Source organism: Phoxinus phoxinus (genome assembly GCF_949152265.1).
Source record: "Phoxinus phoxinus genome assembly, chromosome: 22".
Classification (NCBI taxonomy): Eukaryota; Metazoa; Chordata; class Actinopteri; order Cypriniformes; family Leuciscidae; genus Phoxinus; species Phoxinus phoxinus.
The window spans coordinates 27,431,798-27,454,964 of record NC_136897.1 but is presented as its reverse complement, the minus strand read 5'-3'; the positions used below and the strand labels follow the sequence as shown (position 1 = coordinate 27,454,964).

Genomic DNA, 23,167 nt, shown 5'->3' with positions numbered 1-23,167 from the left:
ACCTGATCACACATCTGTGTGTGTTTACCTTTAAGACCGGATCACACATCTGTGTGTGTTTACCTTTAAGACCGGATCACGCATATGTGTGTAGTCACCATTAAGATTTTTTTTTAAATGCAGTTGAAGATTATGGCCAAGCAAGTCAGTCAAGTTGAAAGCCAAAGTATTAAGGTCTCAAATGCTTTTTATTCCATGTTTTTATCTACTATAGAGCCTGAGAATTTAAGATTTTAGTAGGCTTTGACAAATTTTGACAAATATTTCTGGAAACCCTTAGGTTTTGGAATGGGGTTTACAGAGAAGTACTTAGGCATAAAAAGGCCTTTTTTATAAGGCCAAATTTTTAGGCCAAAATGGGTTAATTGTGTGGTGTGTAATTTGCCAATTTATTTGGATCTAGTTGTGCTTAATAACTGCAGCTTGAACAGTCTTGGGACATGACCAGAAAGCTTATTTTATTTCATTTCAGATTTTTATATTTGATCAATAAATAATAAATAAATAGTAATTTAAGCACATTCCTCACATTCTTTCAACTTAAATTCAAAAGAACTCATGAATAACTATTATAATTCAGCTTAAAATATCTTGCATTGGGTGTCTTTGTCGACCTCTTGTGGGAAAAGAAAAATATAACATGATATTTCATGACTTTAGCCACTAGATGGAGCAAATGAGCTATTTCTACTGGGTCCTAAAGTCAGTTTCACTTCAGTATGCATTATGTAGACATTATTAAATAATATTTTGGCAAAGTTTTAGCATTTTTAGTTTGAATTTCGAGAATTTAAAAAAATTTCTATGTGTACTATAGCATTCCTCGTATTCCATTCATTCATAAGCGGGTCAAATCGACCCACGAGGAAAGGATTTTTATTTATTTTTTTCAACCACAAAACTCATCGAATCCATTTTTTGTGTGTATTCGTGGTTCAAGTGCGACAAAATGCCTAGGGTCTTGGTCCCTCTGATGAAACACTAAATTTTTAACATAAAAAATATATATTTTGGGGTCAAAATGACCCGAGGAAAGGATGAACGGTTTAGAAAGCCGGATTGTCAATTCCCTGGCGGTTCACACGGGTCCCCGAGGATCCTTCTCCAGGCCACGAGGGCCTCACTCTGGACTCCAGCACGACCGGGACCCTGTGTGACAGAAAGACCAGCCCGCTACAGACCAACAGGGTGGATGCAAAAATCCCCACGATGATCCCGGGTCCGATGTACTGCTTTACAGGAGCGGGAGGCATGAGGAACTCCGCTGGGAATATTATAGTCTGGTTGTTTACGACTGAATGGAGATTCCAGCACACGGGGACGAGCGCGGCAGCCCCGGTGAGGATGAACAGAACCCCGCCGGTGTAAAACGCCAGTCTGATGGCTTTAAACTTGTTCAGTTCGAAGTAAATATTCCTGAGGCCGTAAATGACGCTAGCGTTTCCAATGAGCCCCAGAATCAGAGCCACTAGCATGAGCACCTGAGCCGATGCGATTTCTGGTGGCGTGAAAGACTCCATCAAACCAATCCTCTGACAGAACATAATCTGATTGTTGGATAAGATCAGAGTATGGCTATAAAAACACACTCTCCAAATACCCACCCATGCCAGACCTGAGGTGATCACAGACAGGTCAGACACTTCCCAAACCCGCCACTCCACAAGCCCGAGGGTCACTATGATGAGAATCCAGCCGACCGTCGCGAGCCAGAGCGCCACGAACTGCGCATGCGCCGTGTGGGCGAGATAAGCCATGCTTCAGTCCTCAGATCCAGTCTCCTGCGTGACACACATCCATCCTGGAGAGCCTCGTCTTCTCTGAAACTGCTGAATGGTGAAGTTCACAGCGAGTCAGAGCAGGAGTGTTGTGGTTTAACTAACCGATGTCTCCAAGTAACCTGGCAAACACACATCACATCCCTCTAAGACAAAGAGAGACAGAAATCTAGTTTAGATCAGAAACTTCCTGGTGCTTTGTTTCAGAAAACAAATGTAACACTTCAGTTAAAGGCCATGTGGTATTTTTTGTGCCAAAATGACACTACATAATTAATCAACCTATTATACACACACACACACACACACACACACACACACACACACACACACACACACACACACACACACACACACACACACACACACACACACACACACACACACACACATACATGTGAAACTCAATATTGTGCAGAAGTTCATTTATTTCAGTAATTCAACTTAAAAGGTGAAACTAATATATTATATAGACTCATTACATGCAAAGTGAGATATTTCAAGCCTTTATTTGTTATTATTTTGATGATTATGGCTTACAGATTATGAAAACCCCAAATTCAATTCAGTAGAATATTGTGAAAAGGTTTTCATTAGTCATAATCATCAAAATTATAACAAATAAAGGCTTGAAATATCTCACTTTGTATGTAATGAGTCTATATAATATATTAGTTTCACCTTTTAAGTTGAATTATTGAAATAAATGAACTTTTGAACCATATTCTCATTTTTCGAGTTTCACCCGTATACTGTACATACACACACAAATATATATATATATATATATATATATATATATATATATATAATAGGTTTATTAATTATTACTCTTTTGTCAAAACAAAATAGTAAATAGTATTTAACGATGAAAAGCCTGGTGTTCATTTAATGAATTATTTACACTACCGGTCAGACGTCAGAAGTGTCTTCTGCTCACCAAGGCTGCATTTATTTGATAAAAAATACAGTAAAATCGTGAAATATTATCAATTAAAAATGGCTGTTTTCTATTTTAATCCATGTTAAAATGTAGTTTATTCCTGTGATCAAAGCTGTATTTTCAGCATCATTACTCCAGTCTTCAGTGTCACATGATCCTTCAGAAATCATTATAATATGAGGATTTGCTGAACAAGAAACATTTATGATTATTACCAATTTTGAAAACAGTTGCTCATATGTTTTCTTAAACCATGATACATTTGTTCAAGATTATTTGATGAATAGAAAGTTTAAAAGAACAGCATTTATTTGAAATATATATCTTTAGTATATGTCTTTACGGTCGCTTTTTACTGGTTGGTTCATCTGTGTCAAGATGTTTGTGGATATTTTGAAATATATTTTCACTCAATACACATAAAATCAAATTAAAGTTTCAAATAAATTGTAATGAAAAACTGATTACCATATCAGCACATGTTCCACTGATCCATAAATCTTCTCAGCGTTTATGAATCTTCATCGACGCTCAGCGCTGGACTGGAAATGGTGTAAATCTCCACTTCCTTTAGCTCAGAAATCCAGTGTAAACAAGCCTGTGAATATGTTTCTGTGAATGATTGACCACGGCTCACCAATCATAAAATCAAACCAATAAGGAATTTGAAATCATTTGCATCATATTGGAAAACACAGCGACTCATAAAATCATAAAGTGTGGGTGAGGCTTCAAGAACGAGTTATAAAACATTAAACAACTAATTCATAATATCCTGTAAATTCAATAATAAGTTTGTGAATAATTGCTGAACGGCAAGTGTGATGAATCCCTTATTGCGATCTGTCCATACAAGTACTTAACAGCAAATTTGCAGTATATAAATATTTTTATTTTTATTTCAAATGTATGAGCAGAAGTGCACTGAAAGCGCATCTATGATCATCTGTCCACAATAAAACATTCTTCCGGCTCACAGTGAGATTGGAAAGCAGGGATACGGGCCACAAATCAAGAATATTTTACATATACGAGATGAAATATTCAGAAGCTCCCTTCCCAAATGATGGTTCATTAAGTTAAAAAACAAACAAACAGGAAAGTTTAAAACATTTACACTGAAATGTGTGGATCTAGTTAAGAACAAGCTGATCTAATGTGGTAGAAACCTTTCTGTTAATAGCACCATTAGCATTCAGTAGCAAAATTCATTAGTTAAACGTAAATACAGGAACAAAAACCTTAAAGGATTAGTTCACTTTAAAAAAACTTTTGCTGATAATTTACTCACCCCGATGTCATCCGAGATGTCCATGTCTTTCTTTCTTCAGTCGAAAAGAAATGAAGGTTTTTGATGAACACATTTCTCCATATAATGGACGTCAATGGGCCCCAAACGGGTCAAGGTCCAGATGACGGTGTCAGCGCCGCTTCAACGGGCTTTAAACGACACCAGACGATGAATACGGGTCTTATCTAGCGAAACCATCGTCATTTCAAACATAAATAAAAAAGTTTTAGTTTTATAAGCACAAACGCTCGCCTTGCTCTGTTCTGTGACGCACGTTCGTGACGTCATGTGATACGCGATTACGTTGAAAAGGTCACTTTTTATAAGCGTTTATATGAAAATTTTCTTTTAGGCTTTTTTATATTACAACACCAGGATACTCACACGAAATGGGCATTTTAAACGATAAACTGACACAAAGACATTTAAATATGTGTGTATGGTCCTCCTTCCGCACATCTGTAAACACTGACTCGTCAAGCGTGACCTTTTCAACGTAACTGCGTATCACATGACGTCACGAACGCGCATCACAGAACAGAGCAAGGCGAGCGCTTGTGCTTATAAAACTTAAAATTTTTTATTTATTTGTGAAATGACGATGGTTTCGCTAGATAAGACCCGTATTCATCGTCTGGTGTCGTGTAAAGCCCGTTGAAGCGGCGCTGACACTGTCATCTGACCTTGACCCGTTTGGGGCCCATTGACGTCCATTATATGGAGAAATGTGTTCATCAAAAACCTTCATTTCTTTTCGACTGAAGAAAGCATGATATGGACATCTTGATGACATCGGGGTGAGTAAATTATCAGCAAAAGTTTTTTTAAAAGTGAACTAATCCTTTAATACGGACTAAAAATAGAAAAACTTTTAAACTTTAAAACTTTTAGACGGCATATCTCTGAACACGTGAGTGGATATTCAATGCCAATGCTAAAGAAACCTGGAATCATTTAAAAGTTCAAAGCATTTCTATGACTATCAGAATGATTTTGAACGTAATAAATCTATCCAATGCACACAAGCAAGATATGAAATCTGCGTATCTCTCGAGTCTCGATCGGGTCAGTATATTAGTCTCTGGTCCAGCGGCAGACTGTCCTTCAGACACTTGAGCTGCTCTTCGCCCAGTTTGATCTTATCTTCCAGTTTGCGCTGCTCAATGATGAGCGCTGACTTCATCTTGACGAAGTGCCGGTAGTCTGCCAGACGCTCTTCGCTGAGGTAACTGGCCAGAATCTCATAAACCAGACGTTCTCTGCGGTCCAGGTTCTCCTTCAGCTCTTTGGCATCTTCGTGCTGGCGAATCAGCAGCTTGCGTTTCTCGGTCAAAGTCTGCTGAAAATACAACACGTGAGTTTTTATTGTACAAAAGCATTCTTAAAATGTGTGTTTTTCCTCTCTCTCTGGTAGAACTAATGTTAAAATGTCCTAATTAAGCTATTTTAAAGTTCTTAAAATAGGTTTACATGCATCTAAGGTCAAAATACACTTTATTTGTCTCATAATATACATTGCTACGGAAGCCCTGAACCGCAAAAAAAAAGAAAAACTAGCATAATTCTAGCATCTCAAAATATTCCAACTTTAATCTCAAAATATTTATTTAGAGATTAAAGTCGAAATATTTAGAGATTAAAGTCGAAATATTTAGAGGATAAAGTCCAAATATTTTGAGAATAAAGTCTTAATATTTCAAGAATAAAGTCTTAATATTTCAAAAATAAACCTTAATCTCGAAATATTCCGACTTTATTCTCGAAATATTCCGACTTTATTCTCGAAATATTCCGACTTTATTCTCGAAATATTCCGACTTTATTCTCGAAATATTCCGACTTTATTCTCGAAATATTCCGACTTTATTCTCGAAATATTCCGACTTTATTCTCGAAATATTAAGACTTTATTCTCGAAATATTAAGACTTTATTCTCGAAATATTAAGACTTTATTCTCGAAATATTAAGACTTTAATCTCGAAATATTAAGACTTTATTCTCGAAATATTCCGACTTTATTCTCGAAATATTCCGACTTTATTCTCGAAATATTCCGACTTTATTCTCGAAATATTCCGACTTTATTCTCGAAATATTAAGACTTTATTCTCGAAATATTAAGACTTTATTCTCAAAATATTAAGACTTTAATCTCGAAATATTAAGACTTTAATCTCGAAATATTAAGACTTTAATCTCAAAATATTAAGACTTTAATCTCGAAATATTAAGACTTCAATCTCGAAATATTAAGACTTTATTGTCAAAATATTAAGACTTTATTGTCAAAATATTAAGACTTTATTGTCAAAATATTAAGACTTTATTCTCGAAATATTAAGACTTCAATCTCAAAATATTAAGACTTTAATCTCAAAATATTAAGACTTTATTCTCAAAATATTAAGACTTTATTCTCGAAATATTAAGACTTTAATCTCGAAATATTAAGACTTTAATCTCAAAATATTAAGACTTTATTCTCAAAATATTAAGACTTTATTCTCAAAATATTAAGACTTTAATCTCAAAATATTAAGACTTTATTCTCAAAATATTAAGACTTTATTCTCAAAATATTAAGACTTTAATCTCAAAATATTAACACTTTATTCTCAAAATATTAAGACTTTATTCTCAAAATATTAAGACTTTAATCTCAAAATATTAAGACTTTATTCTCAAAATATTAAGACTTTATTCTCAAAATATTAAGACTTTATTCTCAAAATATTAAGACTTTATTCTCGAAATATTAAGACTTTATTCTCGAAATATTAAGACTTTATTCTCAAAATATTAAGACTTTATTCTCGAAATATTAAGACTTTAATCTCGAAATATTAAGACTTTAATCTCGAAATATTAAGACTTTAATCTCGAGATATTAAGACTTCAATCTCAAAATATTAAGACTTTAATCTCAAAATATTAAGACTTTATTCTCAAAATATTAAGACTTTATTCTCAAAATATTAAGACTTTAATCTCAAAATATTAAGACTTTATTCTCAAAATATTAAGACTTTATTCTCAAAATATTAAGACTTTAATCTCAAAATATTAAGACTTTATTCTCAAAATATTAAGACTTTATTCTCAAAATATTAAGACTTTAATCTCAAAATATTAAGACTTTATTCTCAAAATATTAAGACTTTATTCTCAAAATATTAAGACTTTATTCTCAAAATATTAAGACTTTATTCTCAAAATATTAAGACTTTATTCTCGAAATATTAAGACTTTATTCTCGAAATATTAAGACTTTATTCTCGAAATATTAAGACTTTAATCTCGAAATATTAAGACTTTAATCTCGAAATATTAAGACTTTAATCTCGAGATATTAAGACTTCAATCTCAAAATATTAAGACTTTAATCTCAAAATATTAAGACTTTATTCTCGAAATATTAAGACTTTATTCTCGAAATATTAAGACTTTATTCTCGAAATATTAAGACTTTAATCTCGAAATATTAAGACTTCAATCTCAAAATATTAAGACTTTAATCTCAAAATATTAAGACTTTATTCTCGAAATATTAAGACTTTATTCTCAAAATATTAAGACTTTATTCTCAAAATATTAAGACTTTAATCTCGAAATATTAAGACTTTAATCTCAAAATATTAAGACTTTAATCTCGAAATGCATTTTTTTTGGCTTTTTTTTTACGCTGCGGTTCAGGGCTTCCGTACATTGCACATCACTTCTTTTCTCGGTTAGATCAAGGATTCAGTCTCTCTAAACCCCGCCTACTCTGCTCTGATTGGTCAGACGGCCCAGTCTGTTGTGATTGGTCAACCAAATGCTCATTAGCAAATCTGAATCTCATCTCTTTCGGCTTCCTCAGCTCTTAATACACAGCGATAGATCAGTTTTACCGTATCATCAAAGTGGATTTGCTTTAGCAGCAGAAAACAGCGTCTTCTCGACATGAACAACACGAACCAAACTCTTCCCAGTCTCAGATACACTACAGTGATTGAGGGCGGGGCAAAGCAGACACTGCTCAGCCAATGAAGATCACAGGCTGGCTTTATGCAAATTAGTTACTAAATATGTAGGTTCAGCAGGAAGTGAGACTGGAATTACTCATTTCAGGAAGTTCAGAATCGTTCTTTCTTTCAGGAGACAATAACTTTGTTCTCTGAAACTTTTCAGACCTTTGACATTCACAAACAACTATATTACACACTACATGAAAGGTATAATAGGTGCACTTTAAATTAGGACTAGTTCAGTCAACTTTAGACACATAGTTATTAAATGCTGAGACTTTAATCTCACGTTATTTGACAGAACTACAGAAGACACTGATTTTTAAATACCACATGCATGTTACCTTCTCGTCCGCTGACGTTCCCTCCTCCAGGTTATCGAGGGCGTTTTCCACGCGAGCCAGTCGGCCGGACAGAGACAGCAGGAGACTGACCACCTTGTCCAGGTCTCCCACGAACATGCGAAACTTCTCCAGCTCGTTGGGTTTGCAGATGGTCTGAACGGTGGCTTCTACGTCCTCTCCCAGAGCGTTATTATCCTGAACGTCCTCCTGAAGACTCTCACGCGCGTCTCGCAGAACCTGCAGCTTCTTACTTAAGCTGTCAATCAACTCTTGCTGCAGACACACAGACATCAACCAGATCATTTAATCGTCAACTGTCATATCTTGTCATATCATATCCAGATTCATTCCTTCAAAAATGCTTTTTGAAACATGCTGCAACTTACATAATGCAATTAATGTCAAGGTACGTGAGCGCAAAGGGCTGGTATAATGCCCTTTTCACAAGATGTAGTTTCTGATGTCCCCAGAGTGTGTGTGTGTGAAGTTTTAGCTCAAAATACCCCAGATATTTTTATATATCATGTTAAAATCGTCACTTTTTGAGGGTGAGCAAAAACACATTGTGTTGTCTGTCCCTTTAAATGCAAATGAGCTGCTGCTCCCGGCACAGGGGGCGGAGCTTCAAGAGCTCGTGTACTTTTACCTCACACACACACACACACACACACACACACTGAACATTTAAAAACTTTTAGCCTTTTATGTTCAAACCGGAGTCAGACAATGATGGAGAGACTCAAGAAGAAGTGACAACATGTAGAAGAACAGGACATTTCTGAATGGTTAGTTGACGAATTTATGTAGATTATGTGTAGTTATCTTCTAGTCATTGATTAGCATATTCTGTCATGATAATCTATAAATCGTGTTCAGGGGGCGGGTTTATGTAAATTCTAGGGTTGGTGATGTCACTAACCCGGGAGGAATGTCGTTTAGTCCCTATCAGCCGTTTGTTGTAGTCCTTAAAAAGCAAATATCTCCGTTTGCTCTGAACTTTGAGCGTTGTAACTTTGCAGATGTTGTTTATGATCAAACACAACATTACACACTAACTACAGTTAGAAAACACAACATTACACACTAACTACAGTTAGAAAAGTCAAATCATAATCAACCACCCCTTTAAGTTTAGTTGTATAGCGCATTCACACTGACTTATCTGTGTTTTGTTCTGGAACCAGTACAGCACAACAGGAGTAAAACCCAAGCAACAGAATAATGAATCTTGTACCTTCTTGTCGGACAGGTCATAATCGAGTTCGTCCTCCGAGTCGTGCTCCTCCATGTGCTCCTGCATGTCCTTCATCTTCATGAGCAGCTCTGCTTTAGGGGCAGATGTGCTGTAATATGACGAGCTGCTCACCAACGACGCCGACGAAGACAAACTGCACAAATCAAACATTCATGGGTCACTCAAAAGGAAGAATCACCAGGTACATAAAGGTTAATAGTTCTCAAGCGTAACAGATATGGGGCCCTATTTTAATGATCTGAAACGCAAGTGTCAAAGTGCAAAGCGCAAGTAACTTTGTGGGCGGATCCCGGCGCTGTTGCTATTTTCCCGGCGGGATAAATGACTCTTGCGCCCGACGCAAATCTAAAAGGGGTTGGTCTGAAGTAGCTTCATTATTCATAGGTGTGGTTTGGGCGTAACGTGAAATAAACCAATCAGAGCGTCCTCTCACATTCCCTTTAAGAGCCGGCGCGCTTGTTCCATGGCGGATCGCTATTATAACGACGGATTTGCCGGCGCACGCCAGGAGCAGTTCACAGCCGAGGAGACCGACGTTCTCGTCAGGACCGTAAAACACAGAGAAGTGACATTGGGGATGATGGGAGAAACACACACAAATTAGCTTCGGTTAAACAGGCGTATAATTTGGGTAGTAAATGTGTAGCCTAATCTAGATTTATTTTTTATTTTTATCTAGATAGATCTTTTTCACATCTTCACGGACACAACAATGATTTCCCTCGTGTGTTAATATTTTTCCTTGTAATAATGTATGATTTGCAAAAATGAAAACTGCTGCGTCTGTTTATATTAGAGAATCAAAGTGGATGCGCGTTAACATTATGGCCAAGCACGCGCCCTTAAAATACCATATCACTAACGCGCAACGCGCCACTGTCTTTAGACTGTTTTTTTCCTGGTCAATGGCGGAATTGCTTTCTAAAACTGGAAAATAGCACCAGGGAAGTTTTGCGCCGGAACACGCCTCCTCTTTGCCTGAACCGCCCCCGCGAGCGCAAGTTCATTCCCTAATTTACCGACGTGCGTCTGTGGAGGGAAAAGTCTGCTGTGCGCGGGTGCAAAATAGGAATGATACATGCGTCGGTGTTCAAAGTCAATTGCGCTGGGTGCAAGATAGGGCCCATAGAGTGAGGTAGATTGTACTTGTTATACTTGTGTTTATTTGATACTTGAAAATATTGTGTGTGTGTGTGCTCTTGTTTATGTGATTTATGAGGACATAAATGTGTATAATGACATGCGTATAACACTGGTATTACAACTTAAACGTGGTTTATAAGGACATTTCATGAGTCATCATAATCAGGTTAAAAAAAAAAAAAAAAAACAATGTTTTATTAAAAATGTAGAATGTTTCCTGTGATGGGCAGGTTTAGGGATAGGGGCAGTGTGTGTGTGTGTGTGTCTGTGTGTGTGTGTGTGGTGTGATGGGCAGGTTTAGGGATAGGAGCAGTGTGTGTGTGTGTGTGTGTGTGTGTGTGTGTGTGTGTGTGTGATGGGCAGGTTTAGGGATAGGGGCAGTGTAAGAGGAGAGAATATACAGTTTGTACAGTATATATTCATCATGTGTGTGTGTGTGTGTGTGTCAGGAGAGGGCAGTAGTGTACAGGTTTTCACTCCTAAGATAACTGATCTAATGCTTCATAACTCCAATTAGTAAAAGAACAAACACTGTAATGATGATGGCCAAAACATTTACATATAATGCAGCTAATGACGAACAAAATGAGAAATGACAAAACAGGAATGTCACATTTTTCTCCAAAAATTCCCACAAACCTGTGAAGAACATAATCTGGCTCATATTTACCCCAAAATACAAAAAAGGGAAAGAATAAGAAATTACATTTTGGTTTAAAAATTAACCTTTGATGGACTATTTATGATTTTTTTGTGCCAATTATTATGACTATTTACCCTTCAAAAAATGCTCATTAGCATAATACAAATATGCTATTGCTAAATAATTAAATTTACATAGCGTGAAGAAATTATGTATTATTTAAATCAGCACAAAATGTTTTGTATTGAGAATCACTTATATAATAGTATATAGTATATAATGAGAATCATCAATCAGAATGATTACCCAAAAAATCTCAAAAGTAAAGCGTTTACAAGCATTACAGTAATGATGAGATTTTTGCATTTCAGTATTTGAGGAAATTTTAGGAAAAATGTATCTAACTGTAATGAAAAAGTCCCAATTAAAAAATTCTTAAATTGTACTAAAATAGTTTTATAATTGATTAAAAATCTAAAAAAAAAAAAAAAATTCAGGTGAAATGTGACCATGTTTTAATGCCATTCGCCTCTGTGTCTCAAACGGTGTACCTCTGCGGTGTGTTTTTGTGAGACGTCTGTTTGCTGATGGCTTTCCTCCTCTGCTGCACTCCCTCCAGGAGCTGCTCCCCCTGTGGAAATATTCCCTCCATCAGATCCATTGTAGTCTTGATCTTACTCTGATCCAAGATGTCCACCAGACTCTTGTCCTTCCCCATGATATCTCTGGCCAGCTCCTCTCGTTTCAGGTCCTCCTCTGAATGTTCGGTCGAACCGTTGCTTCTCGGCTCGGTGTGGTCTAGCACCGTCTGATGTTCTGTGTTTTTGATGGGATCTGGATGGGCGTAGGCAATAAACAGCGACTTGGATTTCTCCGGAGAATCAGTTTTCTTTAGTTGGCCAGTTTTAGGCACCTCAGAGCTTCCAGATGATTCTCCATGTTGCACATAGTTTCTGTTTTCTCTCTCTGAGCCGTTTTCTGCACAGACGATCTGTACGGGGACCTTCCGCCCAGCAGTGTTTGACTCTGTTTCCTCCGTCTTACTCCTGCAATAGGGAACAAGTTCATCATGAGTTAAAAATGTGACTTGTAGCCCCTTCACAGACATTCTGCCTTCTCTGGCCATGCTAATCTGGACCGGCTTCAAATTAGCCCTCTGCAGGTTTATCTTGTATAACTTCCTCATTGATGCATTTGTTGTGAGTAATATGTAGATTTATATGCATGTATGCATAAACTGTATTTAGACTGTTTAGATATATATATATGCATGCATGCATAAACTGTATATAGACTGTTTAGATATATTTAAATGAAAGGAAACAGAGAACCATACAAGGGAAGAGGGTGGGGGGGGGGGGGGGGGGGGTGGGATGGGAAAAGTTCATGTAATATTTGTGTTTTTGTTTTGTATTGATTTTATTTACTTAGTTTCTATTTTCTTTTCTTGTTTTCTCTTCTGATGTTCAAAATTGAAAATCATCATCCTTGTAAGGTGTGTCTGTAAGGTTATACATGTGTGTATTTTTCTTTTGTAAAATACGACTTTCAATGTATCAAACTGTGGATCCTTCCTACACACCATTAACATCTTGTAAGAGCTTTTGTTAATAAAAACAAATCTTTAAAATATATTAGAGCTGCATGACGATTAATCGCAACTAATCGTTTGCAGAATAAAAGTTTTTGTTTACATCATATATGTGTGTGTACTGTGTATAATAATTATGTATATATAAATACACAAACATGCACGTATAATTGAAAGAAAAAAATCTATTTATATATTAAGTATTTATAATTATATATAATATAAATTATATTTAAATATAAATATTTGTAAATATTTTTTAAATATATACATGCACGTGTGTGTATTTATAAATATATAATTATTTTACACAGTACACACACATATGATGTAAACAAAAACTTTTATTCTGCAAACGATTAGTTGCGATTAATCGTTATGCAGCCCTAATATATATATATATATATATATATAAAATCACAAATGTAAAAACCACAGTAAATTGCATTTTCTTAATGCAAAATAAGATTTTCTTTTTCTTTATTTTTTGGGGTGAAATGTGAACTGGAAATTTCCTAGAAAGGATTTGGGAGATTCGTCCATACTTGGTGAATGTCTACATGAACGCTGAACACCATCAATTAACAACAATCATTGAAAAAAAAAAAAAAAAAAGTGACTTGTACTAGGCACATTTTAGCAGTGAAACTTCCAATAATGATGACGCAGATTCATCATACAGACCACAGTCTATGCTATCAGTACCTAATACTCTAGTTACCTGCATTGGTCCTTTTTCTGCACAGTTGCAGGTGGCTCATCTGTGAGCTTCTGTGGATAAAACTGAGGAGAAGGAGAACGGGAACGTGTTCTGCTGGCTGAGGTTACCGTCAGATCGGTGTTCTGCTTGGGAGAGGAACGACCTAAAAGACGTGGTGTATGAGATAACGCTCCCTCGGTGTCTGATCTCTGGTCCTCCTCTGGTCCAGCAGTCAGGTGTATCTCTCCCTCCAGATGTTCTGCAGGACATGGCGAAGTAATCAGTCTTTGGGGCTCTTGAGTCGGCTCAGGAGAAGAGGTCTGAACCCTAAATTCCTGGGAAGCTCTGGAAGGGAACATGGCATCCGGCTGTGTTGTGGGTTGGGCGGACCTCTGCGGTTCAGAACCTTTGTTTTTAGGAAGCCGTTGCTTTGACATGGAAACCTGGAGATGATTCGAAGAGAGAGTTGCTGGGTTGTCAGGTTTGGGTCTCTGGTTCGAGGCGAGAGGCACAGCAACACTTTCCATAGCGTTCAGTGTAATGGGCTCGGAGATGTTGAGTGGACTTTTCTCCCTTCCGGATCCTCTGTAAAACAGAAAGTACAATAAAACACATATTATCAGTATGTACTAGGGGTGTAACGTACATGTATTCATCCCGAATCATCACGGTTCGATGCACACAGTCAGACAATGAATACATTCAGTCAAGGCGATCCACACTCCAATCCAGAAGGGGGCGCGGCGCGTGCGGTAATGCAATGCTGTTTGCTAATAGCCATTACAGGAAAAAGAGCAGAAGAAGAAGAGACTATCTTTGCGCCAACCATAACAAGAGTTCACACAACAGCTTGCTAGTAGCCTATACACTGAGTTTAGATTAATTGTAAACTCAAAATGTTTTTGAGTCTACACAAATAAAAGACCCTTTACAGTTTTGAATGATGTCTTACTCTTATCTGTATGACCATAAATGACAGAGTATCTGAAGTTGTTTCCACTGTTATAATAAGACAAAATTGTTTGGCATTGTGCCAATTTGTGTCGTGAAAGTCTCACTACAGTCCAGTTCTGAAATATGCATGTCCTGGAAATGGGAAGCCTTTGGTGCCGCTCCGTGGAGAGGTGAAGTAGGCAGATGTAGATGGCAAGTTTTTCCGTGATTTATTGAAAAAGCGTACTATTGAACTTTGTGCATCTGCCATTGTCAGTGCATGAAATGCAAAGAAAATTACATTGCACGTTAATCAAACCAATAAGTTTGAAAACAGCTGTTGCATTTTACCGTGCAGCATTGGTCAACAATTCCTTCAATTTGTGCCCTACGGACACAGAAAGCTCATGACCGGGCAGCATAAGTGTTGTTTTGACTGCATGGCATGCCCTGCTGCAACCTTCCTCAACAAAACTGGTACAAAAACACCCCAAAAAACACATTTTTTATTTTAAGCAATCAGGAATTGGGAGGAGGGGGGCAGATATGTAAATGTTCCAAACTTATCGAACCGTGACCCCAAAACCGAGGTACATACTAAACCATGACTTCTGTGTACAGTTACACCCCTAATATGTACATTATCAGATCAATGAAATTATAGGCCCTTCTGAACTTCTGAATCTGAACACCTAGACAAGAGAAGAAATCCTAACCTGGTGATTCGGGTCTCCTGTTGGCCATTGGCTTCAGGCTGAGATTCCACAGGAGACTTTCTGGGGGGCAGAGGGATTTTCTGAAAGGAATGTGGATCCGTTGTTAACACAGATGCCAAAGATTCTTCTACCTGAAGGACAGACTGGCCTTTCTTAAAGATCATGTTATACTTTATCCACTGTGCCAGCACTGCAGCAAACTCCTTACAAATATTTCCAAACAATGCATTGTGTATCTAATGAAATATGGAGAATATTGAATTCTAAATCTTTTGAAGGGGATGTCTGGGCATGATCAATATCATGACAAAACAAAGAATCATCTTCTCACCTGTCCGTAGAAGTCAGCAGAAGGGGAGGAACGGGATCTTTCATGAACACACACTGTGCTGTTGGATTCCTCCAAGCCCGAGTCCAGGATGTTTTCAGCTGAACGGTATCTGCCCGTGGTTCTTCTTTCCACTGGCTTTTTCTGCATGTTCCACGTAGCCTCATATTCAGCAAACGTCCCGAGCCGTTGTTGCTCCTCTGCGTTAAGGTCAGCATGGCTCGATCTACTTTGTTTTAAGGGAGCTTGATGGATGCTTTCACAGTCTCCAGTTAATCTAGTCTTTCTCTCATTGTGGTCTTCATTGGGACTGGGTACTAGCGACTGCTTGGGAATGGGCTTTTGGAGAACTGGTTTGCAGGAACTTTCGAAGAACTTATATCGGTCCACAAAGGATCCAGCTGCTTTATCCTCAACTCCTATTTTATTGATCTTGTCCGGTTCAGAGAAGGAATGTATCTTTTTATCAACGGGAAACCGTTTACGTCCCCCAATGCGGGTGACCTGCCCATTAACAGGCCCAGATCTTTTGGGAAGTTGATCCGATGCAGCTTCGTTCCCGGGAAGCTCCAGATCTCTCCTCATAAATGACGTGGCCTTCAGGACTTTGGCTTGGGCTTCCTTCAGATGATCTTTGTAAGTGTTGGTGAAGGAACCATCAGAAGATGATGTGGAGGTCTCATTAGACTTCCAGATGTCAGAGTCATCCTCGACTTCACTTGAGCAGGTCAAGGTAGCTGCACTTCGGCTTTTCTGAAGTTGATCCCTCTTCTGTTGGATCTCGTTGCGTAGAGTTGTGGCGTAGCGGTCACTCCTCCTTCCCTGTTTACCAGCGATGGCATCAGTTGATTCTTGACCACCTGCTTTGATCATTTTTTCTGCCATCTTGCTCTCTTGGGCCAGAGAGTGCAACATGGGGGTCTTGTGTGGACAGATCTTGTGATCCTGCTTGCTGATCCATGGATTGTCCAGGTGTTGAGTGGACATTTGGTTCTTTTGCTCCATCAGTTTTTTTGGTACATGTCTGGAAGGCTGTGGCTTAACTCCATCTTTCTTCTTTTGGGTCTCTCTTTCCCCAGAGCTGGTCATTGAAATCACATGATTTGGTACAGGGGCTTGAGATGGAGGACTGATGGCCTGTTTGCTGTAACCGTTGGAGCTCTTGTTCTCAGGTAGATTGAGTTGGGGATACTTGGTCTTCACAGCCTTTTGAGAACCAACCAAGCTTCTGTCTGTAGCACCTTGAGAGGTTCCCATTTCAGACCTTCGTTCATCTCCTATCCAACCCTGCGTAGATGATTTCAGGGATGGCTGCTGGGCAGTGATGCAGTAGTAACGGAAATGAGCCTGGCCCTCATAATTGGGGTCAAATGCCATGCTGGTTCTGGCTTTGTTTCGACTGCCAGCGTTGGTGGGTAAATCTTGAAGGCTTCGGTAGTAGCTCCCAACACTCTGGGTATTTGGTGAACTTGACGCGTTAGGGTACACAGAAAAGGGACTATCATCACTATGCTGTCTCTGATGCTGAAGCTCGTAAGTAAATGGGTTTTGCCCTTGTCTTACATCAGTGCTTGACAGGGAAAAGGGTTTGGAAGGTTTTAGCTTATTTGGGTAGTCTTCAACCGAAAGATACGGCTGAAAGAAGTCCTTCTTTGGAGGTGGGTTGTAGCTGTGTCTCGCTTCACCATCCAACTGTTGGTCCACAGCTCTGCAGTGAGGTTTCTGTTGTGGATATACAGATACTCCTTCAGGGAACGATCCCACCAAGCTCTTCTCATGAACTCTGGTGGCAGTGAAACTATCACTACGCAAGGGAGGTGGAGGAGCCGGAGGTGCTTGAATAGTGGCCATCTTGCTCTCAGGAATATGCCACACAGGTCTATGGTTGGATCTCCAAGTGGAGGGGAATTTGGAGCTAGCTTGCTCCTCCACACTGGGACTCACTCGTCCCCCGTTGCCCATTGGGATCTGCAGGTATCGGTGGCAGTCACTGGGAACTCCAGGATCGTTGGGAACACCTCTGTAAAAAATCCCTTCGGTGGGAGCAACACCCCGAGGTGAACTGTGGTCAGTTGTGCCTGATAAAAACATTGGGTGATCTTCTCCACCATTGGGTTTGCTCGACGGCTGCTCTTTTGAGAAAGCGTGAGATGAGGGCTCTACACTTTCCATATTTCCCACTGAGCTGAACTGGCAGGACACTTGTCGCATATTGGTCTGTCCCCAACAGCTGGTGAATTCTTTTGTGGGTGACCTGGCAAAATACAAAGAAAATAAAGGATGCTGACTGAGATTCATTTATATTCATTGCACACAAACCCTCAGGATCTCACCCTGCATCATATTTTGTCTGCCAAGTGGAGTCAGGAGCAGGGCTGGGTTCAGATTTAGGGCTGTCTGTGGTGGGGTTATCTGTGGATTTAGCAGAGTGCCACGAATGGGGTCTACAAGATGATTCATTCCTCCTGAAAAAATAAAAATAAAAAATTGAAATAGTTAAATTTTCAGAAAGATTACTTTAGTTTAAACAGGCTTTTTCTAGAAATTGTAACAGTATTTTGTACATAATTGTAGCCTACAACGGGTTACAACTAAGGACAGATCCAATTTTGAAAATAGTAATCAATCAATAAATAAATATGAACAATTGAAAAAAAAATATTTTATGTAAATCTACGTATAATAAATAAACATGTCTGTCTAAATGTTGGGTTGCTACAAGTCACAATTTTCACTTCAGATTTGCAAAATAAATTTTTGTATACATAATTAAAGAATAAAATGAACAAAAAAATGTAAACTGAAATATGTTAAAGGTGTTCAGACTATCAGAAATATTTCTGGTCTAAGAGATCTACTTAAGAAACTGTGAATAACATAATTTATTCCTTTTGCAGAATATAACTTTATGATAACTCATTTAGCTGCACCAGACGTACCCTTTGAAGCGATTTTTCCTGAAATGCATGTGAGGTGGAAAAGGAGGGGATACAATCAGATCAAGACAAATAATGTAAGAAACACAAGCAAATGTTTTTGCCAAATGATCAGCACTCATCAACAAGACAGCAGGAATCCCTGAAGATCCGGCACTGACGCTCACAGGTTCTAAACAAGCCAGTGAAATTGACAGCCCGATAATAAGCTTAAGCGTATAATCCCCGTCTTGCACGTGAACAGCACAGCTACAGCTAAGACGCCACATGGCAGAGGATGTGATACTCGGGTCTGGCAGGGGTGGACGGGTCGATGGGTGATGATAACTACAGGAGCGTACAGGGCTGGGGGTCACGAGACAGAGGCCAACAGCTCCACTATACCTCATAGAACTTCTCAAAATCTTCGTGAGAAAGTTCCTGGCCACGTGCACTTCACTTTCTGCAGGCATTGTTTGTGTTACAATATCCACCATTTTAATCTTCCTGCGCAACAAGGTAGAGAAAACACAGTATATACTGTAGATCAACTGGAGCATTAAACATATGAATTGCTCAATGTTGTAAAAAAAAAACATTAATTTTTGTTAAAAAGATTATAAAATAAAATAAATATATAAATTAAAAAATTAAAATAATGTGGTATATAAAAATATGTGTAGTAAATTCTTAATTCACTTAAATGAAGAAAAAAAAATGTTTAGTCTGTCCTGAACCAGATAAATAAATTGTAGATTCAGTCAAAATGATGTTAAAGTTGAGTTAAATTACTTTAACCATGACTTAAATTTTAAAGGTAAAATTGTGTTTTTACATGAAAAGTATTACAATCATGCTAATTTATACTAAAAATTAATTATCCAAATCATTAACCTAAACACAGTAGAGACAGGATTTGAGAGATTGATTATCCATTAGGGGTGTGCCAAAAAAATCGATTCACAGAAGAATCTAGATTCTCATTGGTAACGATTCAGAATCGATCTGAAATGTCCAAGAATCGATTTAATAAATAAATAAAATCAGCTGGCTGTTCGCCTCCATTTTTGTAACTAGCCTATACGGGACGTGAGCGGCAAATCACTAAAACAAAAAGGAAGCAAATGGATGAGAGGGAGATCTTTCGTTCCTACCATTTGCATGTGTTTTAAGTCCTGTCAGTTTAACAGGGCGCGCTTGACAGGGCATAAGAACGAGTAGAGAGAGAGAGAGCCCCGGCCGCGCGCGCGCACTCACCCGAGCGCTGTCTGCTCTCTCTCTCCCTCGCGCATATGAATCAAAATCATTTAATACGATGGTGTCGGGAAAAAAACTCTCCAGTGATGAAATGGTTTCTGTGTTGACAAATCTTGTGCGATAGCCTATCCTAAACTGCCGAATGCATTGCTTGTTTTTTCTGTTTACATTTCATTGTGAATGCTGCTACGTCAGAGCGGCCAAAGCGTCAACAAGATTCCCCGTACTTTTTGACAAGCGTCCTTGACAGGGCGGCCAGAGCTTTTTTGCAGCTCAAGTCGGCGGCGGTGTGAACGTACAGTCAGCCGCCAGCTGCAGACCAACGCACACTGCAGTGCTTACGAAACTCCCTGCCAACTCCGAGAGGGCAAAAAAAAAAAAAAAAAAAAAAAACCTCGGTCTATCGCTGCTTCATCGCCAGGTAGCTTAGGGGTAGGACTATTATTCATTTTGAAAGAAGCTCTTTATTTTCATAACTTGTTATTCTTTAAGTTACTGTGTCTGACTGAGAAATATAGATGTTTTTTTGTCTTCACCGGTTGTGTTCTACATGATATTTGTGGTAAACTGCATCTATTTTCAACCATTTTGTATTATGAAGAAGCACTTTTGTTTTGTTCCAACTTATTTTATAGCTAGATACTAATGATTAGCAATTGAGAACCAGACAATGTTTTTGATAAAAGGCACTTCCCTGAGAATTGAACTTAATAAATGTGAAAAAGACACTTTAAAGTCTCCGTTTGTCATTCTGTATAGCAAAGCAGATGAGAGTAGATCATGATCAGAAACCCGATTAGAAATCATTATGGATAAAATCGAATCGAATCGTTTTGAATCGAAAATCTTTTTGAATCGAAAATCGATTTTGAATCGAATCGTGGCCTCAAGAATCGGAATCGAATCGAATCGTGAGATGGTAAAAGATTCCCACCCCTATTATCCATCCTGTATTAGTCACAGGATTATTATCATTAACTAAAACTAAAGTCAAAACCATAAAAAAAACTAAAATAAAATAAACATTAACTGAAATTAATAAAAAATATTTTTCCCATATTTTTATTTATTTATTTTCCAATAAAACAAACAATAACCAAATAACAAAAAATATATCACCAAAAGGAAAATAAGTTACAAAAACGTAACAAATGTTTCAAATATGTTGATCAAAGCAGCAGTTTATTAAATATATGTTTTAAAAAACTAAACTTATTTTATTTCAGCTTAGCCAATGCAACATTTCACAATTTGTAATAAATAAAGAATTATAAAAAAATATATATTTAAAAAAAATGAATGTTTAGTTTAAGTTGCAGCACAAAAATAACTAAACCTAAATAAACTAAAACGTAATAGATTATATATATATATATATATATATATATATATATATATATATATATAAATAAAACATACAAGATAACTAAAATAATTTTTTAATATAAAAACATAAAAAGCAAATCTAATTCAAAATATTTACAAAAACTATAATAAAGTATATAAATGATACTAACACTGATTAGTCATCATAAAGCCCTGTCTACTGCCATAGACTATTTATTATTTTGCTGTATTACACAATGTAATGAATGTGTACCATCATCACTCCTACTGTATTGATGATAACATAAAACCAGAATGCTTCGCTCCGAACTCATTTACAGTCGGCTCAGGGTAACCGGATGGACGGGGTCACCATATGCCCACCGAACAACAGAGCAGCAACTGCATGCGGTCACTGGGAGCTTAGCCATTCAATCTGTCACAAAGGGAGATGAGTAGCTACACATTCTTCTCAATCTGTTGTCTGTCTGAGAGGCCGATTCATCATATCAGTTCACTGCCGACCAGAATAATAATAATAATGAGCGATATGCAGGATCAACACTTATTTGGAGTGTTTTAAAGTTCATTATTGCATCTAATCTGAGGTGACGAAGATGAGAATGACTATCAGGGCAATTAAAAACACATCTAAAGTTGGATCTTTTGGGTGCTAGTCACTATACAAATCCAAAAATTGTTAAGGAAAGAACATCCTTAAGCCGAAAGAAACGTCTCAGACATATGTAACCATCTGCAAAACTGACTGCAAAACCATCTGCAAAACGTCAAGTCGAAAGTAAAACAAAAGACTAATCTTGTGTCGTATCAAACTAAATTCCTGTTAAACTCATTTTATCACGTTACAATGTGCACACAGGAATCGATAAGCGGTATATCGAAATACGTGCGTCTTATCGAATTCATTTGGATCCAGTTTCTATTCATTGACCTTCCCGATGTTATCGAATGGCGTTAGAAAACAGCGCAGCGTCGTGGCGCGACCGGATCTCGGATGTAAATGCCACTCGAGGATTATCTCCAGATCCGAGCGTCGTGTTACGTTGAGTTTGGGCCCGTTTGAATCGAGAACACCTGCGATGAATAAATGCATGGTTTACTAGTTTACCAAAACACTGGTTTACTAATGTTTGATGAAGCTACAAACCAAAACGTGGCCCATAAGCTGCATGTGTACATGTACTTGGTATTGTTTGGTCTCTCCCTGAAAAAATGATGCTTGTTGTATTCTGCTACTTGAGACCTTTTCAACACTTTATGACACAAGACTGTTTTGTTGTGCATTTTCAAGTAGTCACATTTTAATTTTCAATTTAGGCAAATATTTTCAGTTTGTATTTTTGCCTTTTTTAGCTGTCGAAATTTGCATCCCTAATTTTATCTCAGATATTTTATTGTAAATTTAAAAACAATGCATTACTTTACTAGTTACTTGAAAAAAGTAATCTGATTACGTGTCTCATGTTATTTGTAATGCAACACTAAGAGATAAAATAAAGACAAATGCATTATGACGACAAATAAAGCAAAAAAAATTTATATGCTGATAAATATAGTCAAACTTACCCAGTTTCTTGACCTGGTTTAAACCAGAAAAAGCATTTGGTTCAACATCAGGAGCTTCATTACTGCATTGACTTTGCTTGGCTGTATATTTTTCCAGCCGGCTGCATTTCTCCAATGCTTTTTAAGATGTGTGGACACGTCTTTAACTCGAGGCATGTGTGGAAAGACCTCCACGGCGTCTACAACTGAAAGCTAATGTAGGTTAAGCGTCTGGCCTTTAACCCATATATGATGAAAACACCGAGTATGATGCAACCGCACCGCCTGAGACAACACAACAGTGAGTATTCTGTCGTATCGCAGATTTCCTTGAGGGATTACAGTGTTTGAGACAGGGGAGGGCGAGGAGTATTATAGTAACATGTGAAATCTGCTTATCTAATTGGCTGAAGGTCTATCAAATATCAT

General features: G+C 37.6%; 2 protein-coding genes across 6 annotated transcripts in view; both read right to left on the bottom strand.

Moving 5' to 3' along the window:
• Positions 1-473: 473 nt before the first annotated feature.
• On the bottom strand, positions 474-3,231 carry LOC306991103 (claudin-34-like). Its single transcript, XM_079598623.1, has 2 exons — positions 3,190-3,231; positions 474-1,900 (listed from the first exon to the last, which is right to left on the bottom strand). The coding sequence occupies exon 2, from the start codon at positions 1,755-1,757 to the stop codon at positions 1,047-1,049; it is 711 nt and encodes a 236-aa protein (XP_079454749.1). The 5' UTR covers positions 1,758-1,900; positions 3,190-3,231; the 3' UTR covers positions 474-1,046.
• A 1,658-nt stretch (positions 3,232-4,889) lies between these two features.
• Positions 4,890-23,167, bottom strand: part of shroom2b (shroom family member 2b) — a 42,036-nt gene continuing 23,758 nt past the window's right edge. For 2 of the 5 annotated variants that reach the window (XM_079597774.1, XM_079597778.1), the window contains 8 exons: positions 18,008-18,139; positions 15,678-17,928; positions 15,347-15,426; positions 13,719-14,282; positions 11,958-12,452; positions 9,600-9,753; positions 8,366-8,638; positions 4,890-5,351 (listed from right to left, as the gene is read on the bottom strand). In XM_079597774.1, coding sequence (XP_079453900.1) covers positions 5,079-5,351; positions 8,366-8,638; positions 9,600-9,753; positions 11,958-12,452; positions 13,719-14,282; positions 15,347-15,426; positions 15,678-17,928; positions 18,008-18,139 — 4,222 coding nt within the window. In that variant the 3' untranslated portion in view covers positions 4,890-5,078. Of the gene's footprint in view, positions 5,352-8,365; positions 8,639-9,599; positions 9,754-11,957; positions 12,453-13,718; positions 14,283-15,346; positions 15,427-15,677; positions 17,929-18,007; positions 18,140-18,613; positions 18,632-18,994; positions 19,097-22,759; positions 23,061-23,167 lie in introns of those variants that run through there. The other 3 variants (XM_079597777.1, XM_079597776.1, XM_079597775.1) reach the window with 3 other exon arrangements.